Below are 22,501 nucleotides of genomic sequence, written 5' to 3' on the forward strand. Positions count from 1 at the left end.
CAACCACCCCTCACTGAGCATGCGCTCTGAATTTCTCAGAGCCTATTAATTTAAAAGGAGACAGGAGAACTTTCCATCAATCATAACTAAGATATGCTTGACTAGAGTCACTCAAGCTCCACCTAAAAGATAGAAAATAATATAAATTGGCCAAAGAGAGAGGGGATGTCAGAGAAAGATACCATCATCAGGGAAGATACCATCATTAGAGAAGATACCATCATTAGGGAAGGTACTGGCATCAGGGGAGATACCATCCCGAGGGAATACACCATCCCAAGGACCTCCTGACCCCTGGGATCAGTCAACAGGCTGATCCTCTCTCCCCGCTCCCTCCCCCCCACCATTGGGATGCCTTTGGGTGAGATCTGAACACTTGGTTATACTGTGTGTCTCCGTGGAAACTTAGAAATCTCTATAGAGTCTTTGTGCCTTTTAACGCATAAATTTCCAGGCTATGCACCAGTGTCACCTGTGTATTTCATGCATGCTAGCTTGCTTTTGCAGACAGTAACTATCGCCAGCAATCCAAAGAACCTGTATACCTGTTGCTGTAAGAAATTGCACTTGATTGCATTGTTCCTAGCCATGATTATTCTCATTAAACATGACTAGAGTAAGGGCAGTTATACGTTATTGGTGAATCCGTGACCGTGGTAGTTCAGTACTCTGAATCCAACCAGACCCCTAATGGTTAATGCGTTATTGGTGAATCTGTGATTGTGATAGTTCAGTATGCTGAATCCGAACAGACCCCTAACAGTTAATCGGCTACATCAGCTAACACGACAACCCTTCTACACACAGCCCTGACAGTTCTGTCTATAGAGATTCACCTTTTACTGAGCGATGGATTGTACCTGTCTATGGTTAGCAAGTTACAGTCTAAACCTCAGTGCTCCCAATGCACACTTGCACGGCAGCAAATTCCCATGGAAACCGCTTGTTTCACTTTCTAATTCAGGTAGGTTCCTCTCTTTCCAAAAGGACCACTGTTGAATAAGGATATTTTTATAATGATCTCCTCTGTTGTCTGTCTCTGAACATACAGAAGAATTGTAATGCTTATAGACAAATTACTCATGTACGTAAAGATCATTTTAGTTTTCTTTTTGAATTATTACATCCTTTAAGTTAGTATCTGCAGAGAAATTAAAAACATTGTGGACAGATTTGTTAGTGCCTAGCACCCTTCTGGATTTATTTATACCTTTATGTTGCCCTTAACACTGTTTTTCAACCATATCTGTACTGGCCTCAGCAGCTGGACTAACCACTTTGTCCAGTGATTAAGCACCCTTTTACAAATTCTAGAAGCTACACAGTTTTCATTCTAATAAACCAACAGCTTCTGTATGGTCTTACCACATCTGTTGCATTTTTCAGTCATATTTGTCTTACTGCTTTTTTAATTTATCTTCCTATTTCATAGCACTGCAATGACTTCCAGAGCTGTTTTTCTAATCCCCAGGGTTTCTTTCCTGTTATTGTATCTTACGTTAATTTAGCATTTTACTTTCTACTTACACTTTACTTTCTACTTAACACTTCCGCTCTCCTCTTCCCACAGTACTCTTTTCTTTGAAAAGTGCTTTCTGTGCTAAATGTTTATGATCAAAGCTCCAAACACAATTATTTTTCTTCTACTGTAGAATATAAAAGATGTCCTGTTTGCAAATAGTTTGCTACTATGCTAACAGACTATGGAAGAGTAGCCAGGTTACACTACCATGCAGTTTTGAATAGTATGTTTTTCTTTATTAGATATTTCTTGGAGGTAATCACTAATTATTTTATAGCAACATCTTCCATTTCTTCAATTAGGAAAATGCTCATCATTTTAGGTTTTACTAACTGTCCTCTCAGAGCACAGATAGCCTACAGAGTGCTAAATTTTAAACATGCTTTCAACCATCACTTGGTGAAGGAGGTGATTTTTCTTTTTTTCTCTTTTTCTTCTGAGTGGCTTAGGCAGCCACCCTGTAAACCGAAAGATGCACAACACAGAAATCAAATGACTGAATTCAAACCAAATTACTACAGCTTTCAGTGAAGTCTTAGTTACTTTCCATATATAAACATATACTGAATTAAGTTGTAAAATGTAATACATATGACATAGCCTGTTTTGGAGCACCATTCCAATGGATCAAAACATTGCCTGTAATCATCACTGGATTTTGGATGACCAAAATTATATTCCAAGGTAGCATATATCGTCCAGTGGTGCAGATGTTAAAGCATGGTTAAAAATAAGCATAAGCTGCAGAAAAAGATCTATGGTGAAGATGCTATGAGATAAATCTAATGGTGTTCATGCACTCTAATGAAGGAGGTGAGGAAGAAGCGCATGCAGTACCTGGTGATCTCAGAGTCAGGGAGCAGGCCTACGTGGTAGTGGGGATAGGGAGCTGTAAGAAGGAAGCTTTTGTCACACTCAACAGGGGAATAGTGCCTAGGAGAAGGTGGTTTATCACACAGTTTGTTCACAGTGCTGTAAACAGGTTCAGGAGGCCTGGTGATACAGAGACAAGAGTAAAAGATCAGGTGCATATTAGTGGCCAAGAATACAGAGAAAACACAGCAATCAGTTTAAAAGCATGCACAGCAAATTTGTCAAGAACCTGTCAGTAGGGCTTTTGTGACAAGTAAAGTGTGCTGTTAAAGGAGACATTAGAATTTGAAGAGTGTTATAGCATACAAGCAACTGCATATAAATATAGACCAAATATAAGTGTGCCATAAAACTGGCTTACAGAAGTATGGGACTGAAAGGTAATACCTTACCTCTGAAGTTCAGTGACAAATTTTCCCAAATGCTCTTTTTTTTTTTTTCCTTATTTTTCTTTTTCAAACATTTCTTATGTTATCACTTAGAAGAAAATATTATGTTTATTACATGAAAACAGGTGTTTTTACCCATTAGGTTAAGACGAAGCATGTATTATTTGTTTAAAACAAAACAAAACAAAACAACTTTTTCCTGCCTCATTGTCCTGAGGCTTTGCTAATGAAGCTGCGGTCAACATGACCACAGCATATGCTAGAACAACACTGTAGAGATGGTAACACTGTGCAAGCAATTCATCTCACTGGCAGGTAATTCCTTTCAACAGTTCTTTGCTCTCTTTTTGGATTTGGCCTTCAAAATCTGATTATGCAGACCACATCCCAAACAAGTAACCCTGCTGACAAGGCTACAGTAATCTCACTTGCACTCTTGCTCCAAATTATGGACAGCCACCTGTGAGGCTAGATATGAGGAATAATGTCCTAAAACTGGCACTGAGGGGTCACCTAGCATTTCTTTTCTGCTGTCTAGAGTCCAACCACTTGGGAGAAGAAATACTTACTAGGAACCTCCCAGGGAGCCTCCTGGTGAGATTGGAGGAGGGGATACAGCCTCAGGGATCCACAGGAGACAACCAGCAGTTTTCAGAAAAAATGCACCACATAGCACATTTCCAGACATGTAACTTCTCCAGCTATTGTGTGGGCCCCAGCAGATACCCCGGGCCTACTGGCAAAGTGAAGCTTGACTCATAATTTCCTGAGTTTCTGCTCTAGAGAGTGCCAAGATATAATTGCTGTCATATCCTAGCTTCTGCCAGAAGATCCAGTACATGGCACTGTCTTTAATCACAGCAACACAGCATTAGCCAGATGAAAATCTTATTTCACAGACCTGAAAATATCAAGAGGCCAGGCAGTCAATGAAACTCTTTTGGTTCTTCTGGCTATTCTGTGCCTCACACAGGTGTGGTTTGTGCTGTGACTTTCACAGGTACCAGAATTTGTTATGGTTGTGGGTGCACTGGCAGATATAGAGAACATATTTTCCTTTGTTGTTAGTTTCTGGTTTTGTCCTTCAGGGAAAAAGGAGTAGCTTTACGTAAAAATTTGTCTCACTTAATGTTAATAACATTATTCATAGCAATCTGACATATGATTTGAGAACTCTCTCTGGCTGACTTTCCCAGGAAGAACTTTACAGTTAAAAGTGGCAATTTAAGGTTACCAGCTATCAAAACAGCAAAGGTGTCACTCATTTGATTATAAAGCATTCTGTCAGGCATATAGCACAATTCTTTTTAAAATGAACTTAAGATAGCAAATGTTTTTTTTCTCAGCATATTTCACACTTGTTTCAGAGGGCTAGATTTAATAATTTATTTACTACATCAATTGCTGTTTTCAACAGTAAAAATCCAGAGGAAAAGAAAAAAAAAAAATACTACACATACATTTATTTTTGACACATACTGCCTTTTATTCACTCAAAAATCACTTTTTTTTTAGACAATACATTAAAGAACAAATAAAAATAAATATAAATGATGCCTACTGTGAAAGAAATATTGCCCTAGTGCAGGAAGATGGATACAAAACTGTAGATTTCTCTATGGCTCAAGACATTAACCAGTCCATAATCAGCTTACTCACTTATTAAAGACAAGCTACTCATCTCTGAGTGGTAGATGACAAGAGAGTATTGCTACCCTTTGAAAAATTGTGAATGCTCAAACTATATTAAGTCACCAGTGACTGACCATCCAAGCTTGTGCTGAGACTCAAATCAAGCTATAGAGATGGACAGATACGAGGGATTGCTACATTAATGGGCAGTTGCAAACTGCTTCCAAAAGCAAAATGAAGATGAACATTCAGCATCACCCTAGATATTGAAATCAAATTACTCCTTCAAATATAAACACAGGTCACAAACAAAATGTCTTGTGGAACCCAGGAAATTTTAAAATATTTGGTATTTTCTCTCCTTTCAATCTTGCTGGATGGTAGGATGACAGAAAATTGGAACAATCCTTTCTCAAATGACTGTGCCAATGTATAAAGTCCTCTGTTCATTGCTGTAACACAAATGATACTGCGACCTAGCTAACAATATATTACCTGTAATTGAGCTGCTGAGAATTCTTAAGGTTAAGGAAAAGAATTCAAACCTATCCTTTTAATCCTTTGCTTAGAATAGGATTCCAGACATCAGTTAATTTAAAATATAAGTGTCCTTATTTTAAGGCCTATGAAATGAACTGATATCACCACAAAACTTGCCATCAGATGTCATTTTTTGTGGTCATTAAAGCCATAGACTGATCAGGTTGCTTAGATACTTTCATACTATTTAGACACATGGCTTGCTGAATGCTAACACTGGACCCTGGGTACGTATCTGGACCCTGGCTATACATTGTATTGGAAAAGGAAAAGCAAGAACTTGAAAAATAAGTAGAATACAACATCAAGCATCAAGCTCAAATCAGTATAAATTTATGTTATCTTCTAATTTGATTTAGCAAATGTAAATTAAATAGGATAAAAATAACTGAAAGCATAAATAATGGAAAGGAAGAGAATGATTAAAATATACTGGGCAGATTGCTGTCCTGGTCACCCAAATTGTGGTTCATGTAGGACAGTAATCTTTAAAAGTCATTTAAAATACTTGCTGAAACAGCCTATCTTCAAATATCATCCTGACTTCTCACCTTGTTCTCTATGGCAAGCTAGTACTTATCAGTGCCTGCCTTCTTTGGAAAACAACAATCTTTCAAAATAAGTAAGTCAAAACACTGAGGCCTTATTTTATGATGCATTAATTCCTCAAATGAATCAAAAATACATGCAACAGGTAATATACCATGTTGTAACTAAAATGTAAAAGTTGGCTATATATTTTTTTAAAGACTGAATCACTGTAGTTTACTTGCAATTGTGTCACTTTCAGAGACAGCAGGTACAGCTTCAGAGGGTTTGTCTCTATAATAAGTACTAAGCAATGTTTGCAATTCTAACAATGATGAAGGACAAAGAACTATGTTTTAGAATGCATTTTGTTCATTGTCTTAATTTCACGGAAGACTTACTCTAAAGAATACCCTTAAAATGTCAAATAGAGTGAATATTAATGTATACTCAATAAAATGATAATAAATTTATCCAAGAAGTAATTGTCAAATACGAGTATACTCTGAACAATAACTAAATGCTTCTGTAATATCTTAGTTAGCAGATTTGATCCTTTTCTGCTTTTAAACTGTTTGTTGTTGTTGTTTGTTTGTGACTAACATAGATTACAGTTTTTTGTTTTTATCTGCAAACTAAAATGTAATCCCTATGATAAATGAGAACAGCAACTCTCATTTGGTCAGGATGGACAGGAATAATTAAGTTAGAAAGAGAATCGGGTATACAAGAGCAGAGGAAAGGCATCAGAAAGTATCAGCAGTAGCATAACTTTACTTGAGCATGCCTCAGCAGATAATTCAGTGACTGCAGAGAGAATCAAGTCACTCAGTGGCACAAGGTAAGCTTTTAAATGGTAGCTTGAACAGCAGATAGCAATAAATTACTTTTCTATCCCCAAAAAATTGAAAGCTGGAATGTTAATCAGTAGAGAGCTAGCTGTAATGAGGCAAGATTTCTAGGGTAAGGTTTAACTAATTTGTGGAACAGCAAAAAACAATAAGAGGGGGAGGTAGAGTATCGATCTGATGAAGGTTCTGTTTATTTCTTTCATAACAGATTGTGTAAGAAGAACAAATCCTACTAGTTGTTCATAGCCTTTATTTTTCTTTGTTTGGAACATCATTGTGTTATTATTTCAGGCTAGCTTTATTGCACAACAGAAGTTATAAGAAGATGTCCTTATTAAAACTATTATCTCCTCAGCATCATGCAGAGTCCTCAATTCAATTTTAACTTTTCTTATTGTAGAATTCTGTTTGTGAAGGTTCAATTGCCAACACATAGCACATTAAATGTTAACACTTTTTTTTTTTTTTTTTTTTGATTTTAAAACCATTTGTGTTATGGAAGGAAACTAGCTAAACTCTCATAGCATATCAAGTCTGCAGGGCTATAGCCATAAAATGCTAAATTCAATCTGAGAGAAAGTAAATCTCACAGTTCTACAAGTCTCCAACAGTTGATTTTGTTTTGCTTTGTTTTGTTTTTCCTCTGAGTAGCAATTTTTAATTGTATCCAAGTTCAATAAAAACATATAGCACATTAGTATTGCTCACATAATGTTGCTGGGAAGCGTGAAAAGAACTGTTTTTAAAATTATTTCACTATAAAAACACAAATCAATAGCAATTTAATAGAAATGAAGTCAATGAAGTCTTCTATTTCTAATAACCAGTGACTCATATGACTTTAGTTTCTCATTCATATGACCTTCTAGGAGAACCATACATCTTGTTCAGAAGGTTTATTTAAAATTGAAAGTTGATTTTATTTCACAGGTTATGTCCTAGCAGTTTGAATAAGACCAAAACACTCACATGATATGTTTATTTCAACTGGAAGACTGTCAGAGAAGGTGTGTGAAGAGCTGGAAGAAACTACCAAAAGGATATTACCCTAGTTCTTTCTGGAAATCCTTGTGTAATCAATTATTTCCCAGCTTTTGCATTATTATCTGCTATGTTCATGAGCCTTAAAGTTTTCCATAAGTGCAAAACAAGTGCTTGAGATCATAGCAGTATTTTAGCACTGCAATGAATAGTAAGAATGCCTCTTAGCAGTAAAATTTAAACATTTTAATCATGTTTTCAACAGCCTACGAGAAGGCATAATAGAATAATTTAGAACTTCTAATATTCTACACCTAGTTCTACATTCATTAGTCTTACACATTAGGAGCTAGGAAACAAATTGACTGATTAATTTGAAAAAAATAAAAATAAAATCAGTACAATTTTCTGTTGCAGCAAAACAGAAAAGAAGAATGTTTCACATAAGAATGGTGAGACTGTCAGACTGCAGGCCCATCTGCATCAGTACCTGGTCCCTTGCAGGGATGTTCAGGGAACAAGGACAGTAAATAATGTCCCTTCCCTGCTCGGCTGTTGAAAATCAGCAAATTAGGGACCGCATGGACCAGAAATGAAAGCCAAGCAAATTGTGTTTACTGGGCCTATCCACTGTGAATTTGTGCACTTTTCCTCATCTGTATTTAAACACTGATAGGTTCCTAGGCATAACAACACCCAGTGGCACTGAGTCCAGCAAATCAATTGTGACATACCGAAAATTTCTACCTCTGTGTATTGTAAGCCTGTTACTTGATAGCACATTGATAACATTTGGAAACATTTCAAAAACTTTTTTTTTTTTTTTAATTTAAACTCACTTGGCAATGTATGTTACACTCCCTGCCACTGAGTTATAACAAAGTTCTAGTAATAATTGTTTGCTACCTTCCCTATTACAGGTGCTTTTGCAGATCTCTTTTCTATTTCTCCCTATCATCCTTTTTCTATGCTGGAATTATCATTTATGTAGCTCTATCTGGAAGCCATGCTACAACCTTGATCATCTGTCACCCTATTCTGGGGCTATATCGAGTTGCCTTCATGTAGTATTCAAGAATTGGATGCATCATAGATTCATATAGAAAAACATTATCTTTAGTACTCTCTTTTTTTCCTATCAGATTCTATTTAAATTCTAATTACCCTTTTGACTACTCTTGAGAACTGAGTTGACACTGTTACAGAATTAAACACATCTACCCCAAGGTATCTTGCTTAAGTGGTAATAGCTGCTTTAAGAGTCCAGGTCAGTGGATACATGTAGTTTGTACTTAGACTTAATTTTTTATTTTGTGCACTATTAAACATTATGCACCATTTCTGCCTGTATTATAACCGCCAATTCTACTATCTTATTTTAAAAATCTGCACACAAGCCTTAAGCTAGACTCTGCAATTTTATTTATTTATTTATTTATTTTTGTAGAGAACTGAGTATTCAGTAGCTTCCACTGACAGAAATAGAAATCCCATTCTTTGGAAATCTCTGACAAATTTGACAAATACGTGTAGATTACTCAGGACATAACAGATTGTCTGTTGACATTACAATAAGTAAAATTTCACTTTTAAATTAATTATTATGAATTCTAAAACAATGGGGTAGCAAACAGAAATCTTAGATAATTATTATGCATTTCTAAAGTTTAATAATATGTTTAATGTTTGCATACTAAATATACGAGACATAAAATAGTTGCTTTATTGAAGGCAACAAATAATAATATAGAGCTAAAAAATACAACTGTGACTTCTTTTTCTGAAAAGCTGTTGACAGAATTCTACAAGGAGCTGTTGTTAGATGATAGCATAACTAAGTACTGTAACTTTGCATTTCACCAAGGGTCCAATTCAAGGTTATATAGGCATTTTTTTTTTTTTTAATGTAATATACATTTAATGTGTAATGTAAATAGTATTCCTGTATTTATTTATTTATTTACCATATAGTTGCTTAGGTTGATAAAAGGCTAAACCAAGAAAGAAATACTATTATGGAACACCATGTTGAAATCAATATGATCATCAGCAGAGTCACCAAATGCTGATCTAGAGCATGAAATCGCTACCACATGAGAGACAGGGAGTGACCAGCAGCAGCAGCAGGCTGTCATCCTCCAGAAGGACAAGCAATGCAATTATTGAGCAATAATGACAGACTGCCTGCAGAAATCATGCTCTAGTCCTGAAAACCCCAGAAATCTTGGGTTTCTCTCATTTTTTTCTAGAGAGATGGCCTCAGTTTAATCCTGCCAGCATTGTATCAGCAACTTTTGCTACCTGCTCTGTAGCTCTGCTCCTTGCCCCTGTCTTCTTGCACAACTATTGATTATCCCAAACTTCAGTTTTTATTGTCTGAGGGAGTTGCTGGTTCAGCAGCTCTGAAATTTATTGTTGCTCTTCTCCAGGCTATTTTTCTCCATTGCTTCTTCATGTCTCTTCACCCATTTCTCACTTATGTCCTTCCTTGTACTAATTTTAAGTTTACTTGCACAATAAATATGTCTTCTCTGCTTGTGATTTCCATTTTCACAGAAACATTGACAAGTTCTCACTCATTTTTACATCCAATCTCACTGTAACTCCTTGCCAAATACACTCCCTTCCATTCCTCCAACCTTTTCAATGTTCAAATCTGACAGGACCGAGCATTCAGAGCACTGAGCAGAATCACTCCTGATTATGTTTCTGTGTCAGAAAAGGCTGGAAGAAATAAGTAGAGAGAAAAACTAGCTTGGGCCATATAATGCTGGGCTCAGTCATGCTGGCTTTTTTAAACAATCAGTATTAGAAAGTTGGGAGAAGCTTTTCTGCCCTACAGTATGAGGATGGAATTTAAAAGAGTTTTACCCATATATATATATATATATATATATGGGTAAAACTCTTTTATACCCATATATATATATGGGTATATATATATATATGGGTATATATATATATATATATATATACCCATATATATAAAGATAAATGAATTGCAGTTTTTCCAAAGACCTGTATTTATTGGCATTTAGACAGATTTTCACAAATGCAGTAGAAATACTGTGGAGGTTGAACTTCATCAGCTTCTAGAATTAAACACCCTCATGCTATGTATGGAATGCTATAATATTTAAAATATATCACCATGATTTTTAGCATGAACTAAGCCATGTAATTCTTCCTCTACTGCTTAAATGACCAGATGACCAAACTGCTATGGTTTAAAATAAATACAATTCAATTTGATGATACTAGTGATCAATTAAAGTTACTTTAAAAATAATAACTGTAATTTGCACTAAATTTTAAAACAAAACAGACATGCAACCTTTTCTATCCAGCCTCAGGAGAAAAAAAAAAGAAAAGGCATTAAAGTATTATCTGGAACAATTAATCTGCTGACAATGTTACAAGTGATTTAATATTACTATATGTAATTAATTATCTTTAAGGCATAGGTTACATGATGAGTTTAGGTGAGGCATAATGATATGATTGCTGAGAGCTGATAATTACCTTTCATATCCATATAACTAACTGCACCAGCATACTTCTGCATGTCTTTTTTTCACTTCCATTGAGCAATGTTGGGTCAAAAACATGGTGCAAAACTCACTATGTGAAAGCATTACCTACAGTACTCAGTGCTCTTCTTCATCTGGGATACAAGAGTTTCAGTTCTGTTCCCTCACAAAAAGAACAAGAAATGCAGCTAAGCTAACTCCTTTCAGCAAATACACACTTTTCAAATATGCGGAGTGTTTTGTCAATGGATGATTGACAACTCTGAATGAAGTCAACTCATTCAAGATCCCAATGGAACACTATTAAAATCTGCAGTTCTCTATCCCTATTTTTTTACTTAATAAAAGCCCAAACCATTGTCAAACAACTGCTATTCATAGTTTTATAACATGCATAACTTCATATTATTTGTAATGCTTTAATCCTGAACAGTCAAATCTGTGCATCAATACAACTTTAAAGGTGTTTCTATAAAATAACCTCAATTCAACAAGCAGGCTTATGTAAGTACCCAAGAAACAGTTGAAGAATGCTGCTCTCAATACAGGGAAAATTTCCCTTGAGACTTCAACTTAATGGTTCTCCTTTTTCTCCCCCCCAATCCCCAGCACCTCCTCCTCATCCAGAAAATGTTATTTTGCAAAGATGCATATAAAAGAAATCAAACGTGCTTTTCACAGCAAAACAGATAACTCAGACAGCTTTTCCATCCATGAATCTTTAATGTCTACCCAGAGTTAAATGTTAAAGTACATTTTTTATCCATTGAAGCACAACAGTTTGATGTTACTATTTTCTGAAGTTAAAAAGGAAGTAAAAACTCAAGATGGTAGTTCTTTATTTTATGCACCTTTTACCTATGTTGTTTGTTAAAGCCAGAAGGAGCAACCATCTAAAAACTACAGGATTTCTTTTTTTACTAGAAATAGAAAGGCAGACATCTGCTAAAGAGTAAATTGTTACTTCTATCTCAGCTCTATTACTAGTGTATATTCCACAAAACACTAAAACAACAAACCACTTTTTTCTTCTCAATATAGTAGAAAAGTTGTCAGGAAGGGACCTCTGTAGGTCATCTCATCCAATCTCATGCTTAAAGCAGGATTATTGACAATGCTAGATCATATCAGCCTTGATTCTGTCTAAGCAAATCTTAAAAATCTTGAAACATGGATACTTCGCAGCCCATCTGAGCAATATGCTCCAGCACTACCTCACTCACCTGGTGTCTTTTTTTTCCTTCTTAAATTGAAATCAGATCATGCCAAACAAACATCTCTGGCCTTTGATCCTTTTTGCATTTTATGTCACTACTGAGAAGAGTTTGGTTTCATCATCTTTGCTGCTGAGTGGCTGTAGGATGCTCTTAGAATGACCCTTGGTCTCTCCTTCATAACACTAAACAAGCCCTAGCTCCCTCATTGTGTCTGTAACTTCCATGAGATTTAAGACTCAGAATCTGATGGACCCTTTCTTGTTTACCCACATCAAGTCAAAAAACAGGAACTAGTCAGTCTTCAAGAACATAACTTATCTTTATCTGCTGGCCATTTTTCTCCTAATATAGCCCGGTATTCTGATTACCTGCCTTGTAATGACAGTTTTCTTCTGGGTCCATGTTCAGCCTGGCATCTGCTGTAACCTTCAGGTCATTTTCAATGTAGCTGTAATTCAGATACTTGTTTCACAGCTCATATGAGTGTGTGCAGCTGTTCTACCCCAGCTGTAGAACTTCAAATTTCCTACTGAAACCTTATTTCAGATTTCTTACTGAACCTCCTTACTGGAGGTTTCTCCTGGCCCAATTCTTGTGTTTAATCAAGATCGCTCTGGTATATAGCTCTGCCCTTCGTCATGTCAGTAACTCCGCCTTAACTTACCATAAAACTGCTGAGGGTGCACTCTGTGTCATGATCTACGTCATTGATGAAGATATTCAACTGACGCCTGGAGTATCCTGAGGTACTCTGCTCATTGCAGCCTGCCTGACAGATGTCAAGTGATGATCATTATCCTTTCAGCCTACTGGTTCAGTCAGCTCCCAACCCAATCTCTTCTTTTAGTCCACTCTTCCTCATCTTTCAGATGAGAACTCTGTAGGAGATTGTGTTAAAAGCCTTACCAAATCTGCTGTAGCATGCAAAAGTGCACAGCCATGCAAAGAGAAGTCTAATAAGGAAGATGGCAGCTTAAAATCCAGGAAATACCCAAAAGGCTACCCAGAGGGTTTCCAAAACTTTACAAATCATACCTTCTTTCCAGCTACAGATTAGATGTACCCATTTATCCAACACTTCCTTATGTCTGGATGAGAGGTTGCTGGAGGAGTTTTAAAGGGCACTCCCTGTATCCTGCAGCATGTGTGTTACAGCTTCTCCTGATCTTCACAGGGACAAGGAATGAGATGGCCTGGAACAGCTTTGCAGCCACTCCCGAAGGCAGGTGATGGTGAAAAAGAATTGCCACATGCCCCACAGTACATCGGATGCATATTTTGTGAGTTGTAGTGAGGTCCAGGGATGCCTTTAGAGCTAGCTGTGTTTTCATCCAGCAAAGAGCCATTTCTACATGAGGCAGTCCCTGCACTGTGGCCCTGGTTGGTATAGGACAATCACTGCTATCCACATGGCTCATCATTTCATCAGAAAAGTCAATCAGGCTGTACAAGTACATGATTTGCTTTTGGTAAATCCATGCTGACTATTCCAATTACCTTTTGGCCCCTTTGGTGCCTGGCAAAGATGATAATGTACTTAAGCTCTTTCTGTACTGTCTGCCATTACATTGTCTCCTCCATCAGTTTTTTCCTCCATCAATTTTTGCCTTCATTTTTGAAACTAGCACACTTGCAGAATCACTTTTTGTTACCCTTCATGACCCTTGGAAGTCTTAGATCAAAGCCATCAGCTTTCTGATTTCATCACTAAGCAGGCAAGCAACGCTTGTCTACATCTTGCATTTTAGTTCAAGAAGCTCTTAACATAGTCTAGAAGGCCTTCTGATGAATTCCCAGTCATACAGCTCAACGGTATGGCTCATTCCTGAGTTCTCAGCAAGTTTTATTTAGAAATCATTCATCTTTCATGGAACCTATGTCTGTGTGGCAGCATCCCAAGCAATTTTGCTTAGCAATTCTCCAGAAAGAGTGAAGTCTGCTCTTCTGAAGTCTACAGTCATAACTCGCTGACTACCTTTACAGACTTCCTTTGAATCATGGATTCCACCAACTCATGGGCATTCTGATCTGAGCTGTTATTTATTTACCACCTTTCGGACTCGTTCTTCCCTTTTCATGAGCATCAAGTCAAGTAGAGAATTATACCTGTTTATCCCCTTGAGGAGCATTAGGAAAATTGTTAATACCACAATCAAGGAATTGCCTGGACTGCCTGCACAGCACTTCTATCTTACTAGAAAACTAGTATATCTTTTATATCTAAGTGATATATGTCACATTCTACTGACCTGAAATTTTGTTATCTTATTTGAATTTTAAAATGTGACAATCTTTTTTTTAAAAAATACAGGAAGGAAAAGCTTCCATCCCCAGGGAATTTAAAATGAATCCAACAAAACAGAAAGTAAATTACGCCTTTCAACTGACAGCATTTTGGACCAATATTATACACAACTTACAAAAGCTCAGTAAGTAAAGAGTAACATCCAGCTTCATTAAAATTTGTGGCTGAGGATGATCTGGTACGTTTCTATCCTTTGTGCTCTGATCAAGCTTTTTCTTTTTTTTCCTACAGTTTAATTAAGTAAAATACGTACTGTTTTTTTCCAGATGCTGATTCAATATCAGACCAAGAATGCAATTTTTTATCAACAGAAACATGCATTTTGTTGGCCAAAAAATATTCAGCTAAAGAAAAATCTGGATCTGGAATTTAAAAAAAAAAAATAAAGGAAAGAAAGAAAAAGGATAAAAGAAAAAAAAAAAGAGGAAGAAGAGTAAGTGGACAAGTTATGATGAATTTTCAACTGTTTTGACTTAACCAACAGATTCGTTAAAGCAAAGAAGTTAAAGCTTCTCATCAGCTTCACTCAAGTCGTATGTACAACAAATTCTGAGATTGCAAATGCCTCTTATAGTGGAGAAGTTACTGTTCCAAATATTTTTAGTTGGCACAAATGAAAATCTGACAGAAGTGTTGCCATATTATGGCTGCATGGGTAATAAATTTCCTTATGTGATCGCCATGTAAATTAACCCTGAAAATCTATTATAGTGAGAACCAGGTAGTTTTAATGGATAGCACTGCAGTAGTTGGCAATTATCTTAATTATAAAAAAATATGTGAAGGAACCTAATTATAAATGCTGCAATCAAGGGATCTATAGGGTTCACTAGAATTATCAATATGATAATTAACTTCCCAAAAGACTTTAGGTCTTTCTAAACTGGTCAGGAACAAAGACTTTCAAAATATCTTCTCATTTTAAAGGCAGACTCACCATCAAATCCTATTGCATTGCACAGAGATAGTGCAATCAGCGTTCCCAGTTTATAGATGTCAAAATTTGTCAGATTTAACAGTACCATTTTTCAATAGTCCCACTGGAATTAAAAGGCAATAATCAGCTACACAGATGAAAGGAAGGAAGGAAGGAAGGAAGGAAGGAAGGAAGGAAGGAAGGAAGGAAGGAAGGAAGGAAGGAAGGAAAGAAGGAAGGAAGAAAAAAGTTGTCATTCATGGGCTAAAAGGTTTGATTTTGAAGGTCAGAACTTTTCAGTCATAGTAGTCAGAGGAGAAGCCTGGTCTCCTGGCTCTTGTTTAGGTGTCCCTTGGATAGAGCTGTATGATGTGTTTTCAGTGAGGAAATCCAGCAGCAGGAAGCGCCATTTTTCTTATGACACATCACTGTATTCATTTAATCTTTGTGCTACTGTATCCTGGATATCAGTGTAGCATATAAACTATATCACTGTTAAAAATTCCATAATCATCCTAATAAATTTAAGTTCTTCCTTCAATAAGTTGAAATAAAGACTTGTTTAGAGACTGCTATTTGATTTGGTCTGTTACATTCAGGGTCTGCTCACATACTATTTGACAACTTTATTTCTGCCAGTGTCCTATACATGCCACAGAAGGTGATGCTTGCAGAGTTGATAGTGCCAATCCTACATATTTCAGGTAACAGACCTTCATTAGAAAACATATTAATTCGGAAGTCCAGATAGGAAGAATACAGGAGAGGACTATTCAGAATATACTGACTGTGCTTTTTTGGACATTTATTTTTTATCCAAATAACACAAAATGAAGGTTGGTATGAATAACTCAGCCAAGAATTAGACTATGTAAGTAGTCTTTACTGTCAGGACCTAAACCAACAAAACTAACTTGTTTAAAAATAAAAATGATTGGAATATGAAGACATCTTTCTTCCTAAGAAGATCAAAAAGACATTGATGTATTTCAATAAGTATCTTGCATGGTTCTTCCAGCAGGTATGCTTTCTATTGGATACTTACCTCAACAATGGACTAGAACTGTCATTGCCTTCACTTCTGTTTTATAACTATTGTTCCCCAACCCTTTTTTAAAAAAAAAATAAAAATAAAAATACAAGCAATTAAAAAGTTAAAATCAGCTACAGGAGCAGAAACAAAGGACTTCTAAGGATACTTCTCCATTACTTTTCAGTTTTACTAACTTTTTAAATGATCTTTGAATTCTGAGTGCAGCTTTCCTCTTGTTTTAGGATTCCTTCCTCTATTATCTGTGACTTTTGGATCTCCTTAGCTATTATTTACTTTTAAGATTGCATTTTTTGCTGTTTTTAAACTTTGCCAACACTTTCTCAATAATAATGGTGCTGATGTCTCATTACAGAAAGAGATAAAACAGCACTACAAGTCCTCATAATTGTAACCCAGATACCATATTAGTATTCTTCCTATACATAGGCGTTTTAGAAATTATGGTGTCAGTATGAACTCAGGTAAAGCCTTGATGCACAATTTAATGAAATCAGAATTTTAACTATTAATTAAAATATGTAACTTCTTGGAACCCTTTGGAGAAAATTCATCCTGACTGAATGTCTCATAAATTGAAGGAAAGCAACATTGTTTTTGCATCCTCAGTCAAAACAAAGGAGAAATTATTTTAACCAAGACAGGGAAGCAAGGTGTGGTTTCCATAAATTTATGTCCTCATTAAAACTGTATCATGATTTAGTTACTCTGAATCTGTCTGATCCAACAAGTTAAGCAGCTTGTGATCTTAATCTTATGCAACAAGAAATATGAAATGCAAATTTGCAAATTATGAAGCTGACGAATACATAAGTGGATGAGATTCTTTGGCCTAGGATACACAGTAGGTCAGGTTAGATGACCACAAACAGTGCCCCTTTTAGATTTAAACACAATGAATCTATAAATACTGAAGTACAGGGAAAAAAAAAATCATTTTCTGTGGCACTAGACATTAAAAGATAAGGTACTAGCCAAATAAGATAAATACACAGTGTTTTATCAGTGATGTTCACAACACAAGGCATAAAATAACTCTTCCTGCATTTTCCTGTGTCTTTTCTACCTGGCAATCATCTACCAGGCAATCATTACCTTATGTCTACAATCCTTTTTGGATTGTTAAAAACAAACAAGCAAAAAAAAATACAGAAAACAAACAAACAAACAAAATATTGGAAGCTATTTCCTTGGTCATTTTGCTGATAATCCCAAGAACTTCTTTTATAAATGTATCAAGTGCTACTGTACAGTTTCCTTTTAACCTCTATACTCCCACAGAAAGCTGTTTCATATTATGATTCCCTAATGGTTATGACACTTTTTCTAGTTTCCCACCTAAATTTATTCACAGACAGTTTACAGCCAGTTTATACTTTTTTTTTTTCTTTTCCCATACTGTTTACTCTCTGTGTCATTTATCTTTCAGTGTGTGTACACAGAGCAATTACAGGCTATTTCAGCCTTGCTTTCACAGAACTAAACAAGACAGACCTTTCAGAGTACACTCTCACAGACAGGTACAAACACATGTACAGCCACTCCACCCATACATGCAGTGAGCCAGATGAGTCACTGATCCTGAGATCTCCTAGTTGTGCCGGTAAGAAGCTATCACAGCTAATACACCTCTTAAAAAACAGCATGTTTTGCTCAGTGCCAGCACTGCTCTAATGCAGCCATGTTGTTTACGAACTAGTGCAGGATTGTACCCAGAAAACATGGACTTCTGGTCAGCATTCATTCATGAGATCTTTCTCTTAGATGTCTCTATACCTGTAATAACTATGATTTGTCTTCCCTTGAACACAGGTGAAAACTATATGCTGTGTGCTGTCAGGAGTGCATGGAGTGCTTTACCTTGCTTTACCAATGCTTTAACAATGTTCTTTGCAATTGCCATGAAATGTAACAAAGAAAAACATCTGACCTGGTGTAGTCATCCTCCACAAGCATGTGCTTTGGAATGGGTGAGTATCTTCCCGGTGAAATAGGGGCCAGAGATGCCTTGTACTCTAAAGTGCCGTTGTTTCCAGAAGAGAGTATATGATTTTCCATTGGTGGAGAATAAGCTGGTGGTAAGAATAAGCATTTCCTGTTAGCCATTTCTATATTTGATTAGGTCACGACTGCATCATTTTTATTTAAGTATGAAGAATATGGTTGCTGCTGTAAATAACACCAAAACAGACAGTTCATGCCTGAGAGAGCTTAAAATTTAACAAGACAGAATGAGCAGCTGGAGTTTTCCCAAAAGGTTAATAATAACAAACAAAACAACAGCAACAACAATAATAATGATAATGGTTCATTTTGCAGAAATTGAATCCTTAAAAGGGATCCAAGTAAGAAAGGATAGTTTGGAAGATGGGAAACAAAGACTTTCTTCAATTATTAGTGACTCAAAGAAGGAAATGTAAATAGGAGAGAATGAGATTAAAAGCACACACATCTTTTTGGCTCCATTGTACAGAAGTGGGAGCAATACAGTAAGAGCTCATTGCAGGATTAAAGCAGGAATTGTATGGCAAGAACTATGTTTGGTGAAGGTTTAAAGCTGTGATTTACTTAAGGTGCCACATTTTCCCATGTAATTGAAATTTCAGTACCAATATAAACTGAATTATTTAGAACTCAGTAAATCTGTATACAGAACAGAAATTGGATACAAATCTCATACAAATTAATGACTAATAATGACAATTACAGGATGGTGCTGTCTGATTCTATCTTGGGTCTGTGGATTTTGTTATTTGTTTGCTTTTTGCCATTCTCAAGTTACTTGCAATAGCTGTAATCAAATCTCTAGTTAATGTAATTAGAAAAGGAAATGATAAGTAGCAGAAACAAAGACACATGCTTCTGCAATGAGCTACAACTAATTTTCTCATGAAAAGAAGTCTTTCTAGTCTTATTTTCAGTCCTTCCTTCAGATGCTGAGATTCAGAATGCTTCAAAGCAAAATATCCCTACAGGGAAAGGCCATTACCCATTCTGAAATACTCTGAACATGCAGGTATAATGAAAGGTTCCCCGAGGATAAATGAATCTCTATGCACCAGCAGCCTGGGATGGGCTACTGCAAATCTTTTCAACCTCTACTCCCTCTCTGGAATTGCTTCTGTCTGTCCATATGCTGCTGATCTATAATCTGACATAATAAAACACACTCTTTTAGAACTCTCAAATTATTTTAGGAAGTATTATAATGTTGGAGATTGGATAGGGACATTTAGTAGTTTTATTTGTTGGGCTTTGCTAAGATTCAGACCAGACTGCTACTGAACAATCATGACTGCCATCTGTTGTAACATTTACTAAGTAAATAGGTATGCTCTGCACAGTTGAATATACCACCTTATGTGAATCTTACAAAACCTTCTCTTTTATTTTAATGGAGCAGTCTGAATAAAGAGGATTATGGATATGAAGCTTTCCCCTCAACTTTTTCAGTTCACAGTGGCAACGCACTGCAAATGAGCAGCTAAAATTAATCTCTTATCTTTGACAGAGAAAATCTACCTTTCCCAGTCCTTAGTTGACTCCCTGACCTTAAGTGCCCCTAGTATTATGGCAGAAGATCAAGATGTGTATGGGTCAGTTGCTGAAACTCTCCAAAAATTAAACTGTCACCCAGTTGTTAGGTGGTGCAGCTGTTTCCTTTTGGTAATGAAACCCCAGGCAGACAGTTTTTAGTGAAGAACTGAATGAAGGAAGGGAGTTTTAGTAACAAAGTGATTAGACGAGAAGGCATTAGTGGTATAGAAAGCTACAACTGAAATGCTAAGATCACTGTTTATGAGAAGAGAATGGGAATGGAAACATCAAGAGGACTGGTAGATGGAGGTTTATAAGAATGTAGTATTGATAGCACCTAGATTCATTAGTAGGTTATCAAACATAGAATAACTATGGGCAACTTCTCAGGACAGCCTAAACCCAAACTAAAACAAAGACTCAAGCCATTAAGAAATGATAGCAGGAAATAGACTAGATTGGTGTCTAGGACACTCAGACAGGGAGACAAAAGGAGAAGAGAGTAAACCCTGATAGAGAGAAAAACCTAATCACAGTCATCTCCTTAGGACTACAAAAAGCACACAGTCAAGCAGGTTGGCAACCTAAGAAGGTGGTGTATGTGTATGGTGTATGGTAAGGACTTCACAGCCACCCATCCTTGTCATCTCAGGGAATCTTAGCAAGCTCACCTTGCATGTGTTTTTGCTTGAACGTTGAAAAGAAGTCTAGATGATTTTCAGTACATGGATATCACAGCCTGAGGAAAATCAGTTTGTTTTAAAATAAACTAATCTTCCCTTCTTATGAGATCCTGCAGTGAGCTTTATTAACAATTAAACAACCAAAAGTCATTCCAGCAACTTTTCCTATAGCAGGGAAGATATTTAATTCAAGGACAAATAAATTCTTAGTCCTCGGTGAAGGAACAGCAGACGAACATATGTAAAGTTAATGGGCAGAATGACAATGAAGCAAAATGGAGTAGGAATTTAGAAAGTGGATACACATAGAAAATGGGCAGATTTATGTAGATAAAGCAGTGATTTTACATTCCAAGTAAACATTTTATGAAAATATCATATCCGTTTTTCTCAAACTTTTCAGTAATTTTGTTTGTATCGTTTGCTGCTTGTTCTGATTTTTCAGTGGACAGAGGACTCCATTCTTCAAATCCAATCATACTTCAAAATATATCTGCATATGTATATTACTGTAATTGTCACAAGAGTTGCAGTTCAATCTGATTACTTGGATATTGTCTAATTTGAGTCAGCACAGCAGTACATCATCTACACTGTTACTTTGGCTGCAAACATACTTTAGTTGAATTGTATTATTGGTAATATTTCACAAGTATAGCTTGCTTAGGTGGCATCAAACATTTTATTTTTGTAGCCTTCCACACTGTTTCATAAACTTTAATGGAGTACTTTGGACAAGCTATGAAACAACCACAATGATCTGACAAATTGATGTTTCATACAAAATGAATTACGATAGTCACTTACAGTGAGTAATATCTGGCGGGCCATAAGGATCAGTCATGTAAATGGTGGTGGGCTTTCCAACTTTCAGATACACTACATCTGATGTGTTCTTCAGTATCGCTACTGCCTCTTCATGGGTAACTTCTTCTAAACTGTAATTATTTACCTTAAAGGATGAGAAATAAGACAGGTTGAGTTAGGATCCAGTGGCAAATAAAAATAAAAAATAAAAATAAAACTGCTGTAGACAAAGAGCACTGAAGATATTGGAAGTGGTATTACAGTAAGGTAGAAAATAAAGTTTTCTCAACATATCCATATTCAAAGACTAATTTAACAGTTTTGATAATATCGGAGAAACATAATGGGTGAGATGGCACCTGGTCTTGTCAGTAGATAAGTACTTTGTGATATTTTGCTGATAGTATCATCATTCATGTAAAACTATATTTAATAACAATTTAATAACTTAACACACCAGATCATTTACAGAAACTGCCTACATTATTTGGTCTACCGAGATTAACTGTCCAAATCCATCTCATAGCATGGATGGCTAGGACCTGCAATATTCCTAACACCCCAAATCTTTCCATCCATAATATGTCATTGATAGTTGGAATAATAGGAGATACAAAGTGATATAAAGGGGCTGCCTGTGAGGTACAGGAAATTGAAACAACAACAACAACAACAACAACAACAAAAAGGAAAGGAAAGGAAAGGAAAGGAAAGGAAAGGAAAGGAAAGGAAAGGAAAGGAAAGGAAAGGAAAGGAAAGGAAAGGAAAGGAAAGGAAAGGAAAGGAAAGGAAAGGAAAGGAAAGGAAAGGGAAAGGAAAGGAAAGGAAAGGAAAGGAAAGGAAAGGAAAGGAAAGGAAAGGAAAGGAAAGGAAAGGAAAGGAAAGGAAAGGAAAGGAAGGAGGAAAGGAAAGGAAAGGAAAGGAAAGGAAGAAGGAAAGGTGTCCTGGTTTCAGTTAGCACAGAATTAATTTTCTTCCTAGTAGCTGGTGGAATGCTGTGTTTTGGCTTGGGATGAGAAGAGTGCTGATAACACCCCGATGCTTTAATTGTTGCAGAGCAGTGCTTATACTAAGCCAAGGACATCTCAGCCTTTTGCTCTGTCCTGCCAGCGGGCAGGCTGGGGGTGCAGTAAGAGCTG

At 36.3% G+C, this 22,501-nt stretch overlaps 1 protein-coding gene across 32 annotated transcripts in view; it reads right to left on the reverse strand.

The window, feature by feature from the left end:
• DLG2 (discs large MAGUK scaffold protein 2) overlaps positions 1-22,501 on the reverse strand; it is a 1,027,768-nt gene that overhangs the window by 264,250 nt on the left and 741,017 nt on the right. For 29 of the 32 annotated variants that reach the window (XR_011090260.1, XR_011090255.1, XM_068660895.1 and 26 more), the window contains 3 exons: positions 21,363-21,507; positions 18,266-18,407; positions 2,360-2,515 (listed from right to left, as the gene is read on the reverse strand). Coding sequence is in view for 30 of the 32 variants with exons in the window: in XM_068660895.1 (XP_068516996.1) it covers positions 2,360-2,515; positions 18,266-18,407; positions 21,363-21,507 (443 nt within the window). In the remaining 2 variants the exon portion in view is untranslated. The remainder of the gene's footprint in view (positions 1-2,359; positions 2,516-18,265; positions 18,408-21,362; positions 21,508-22,501) is intronic. The other 3 variants (XM_068661742.1, XM_068661657.1, XM_068661568.1) reach the window with 1 other exon arrangement.

This window comes from Anas acuta, chromosome 1 (assembly GCF_963932015.1).
Source record: "Anas acuta chromosome 1, bAnaAcu1.1, whole genome shotgun sequence".
Classification (NCBI taxonomy): domain Eukaryota; kingdom Metazoa; phylum Chordata; class Aves; order Anseriformes; family Anatidae; genus Anas; species Anas acuta.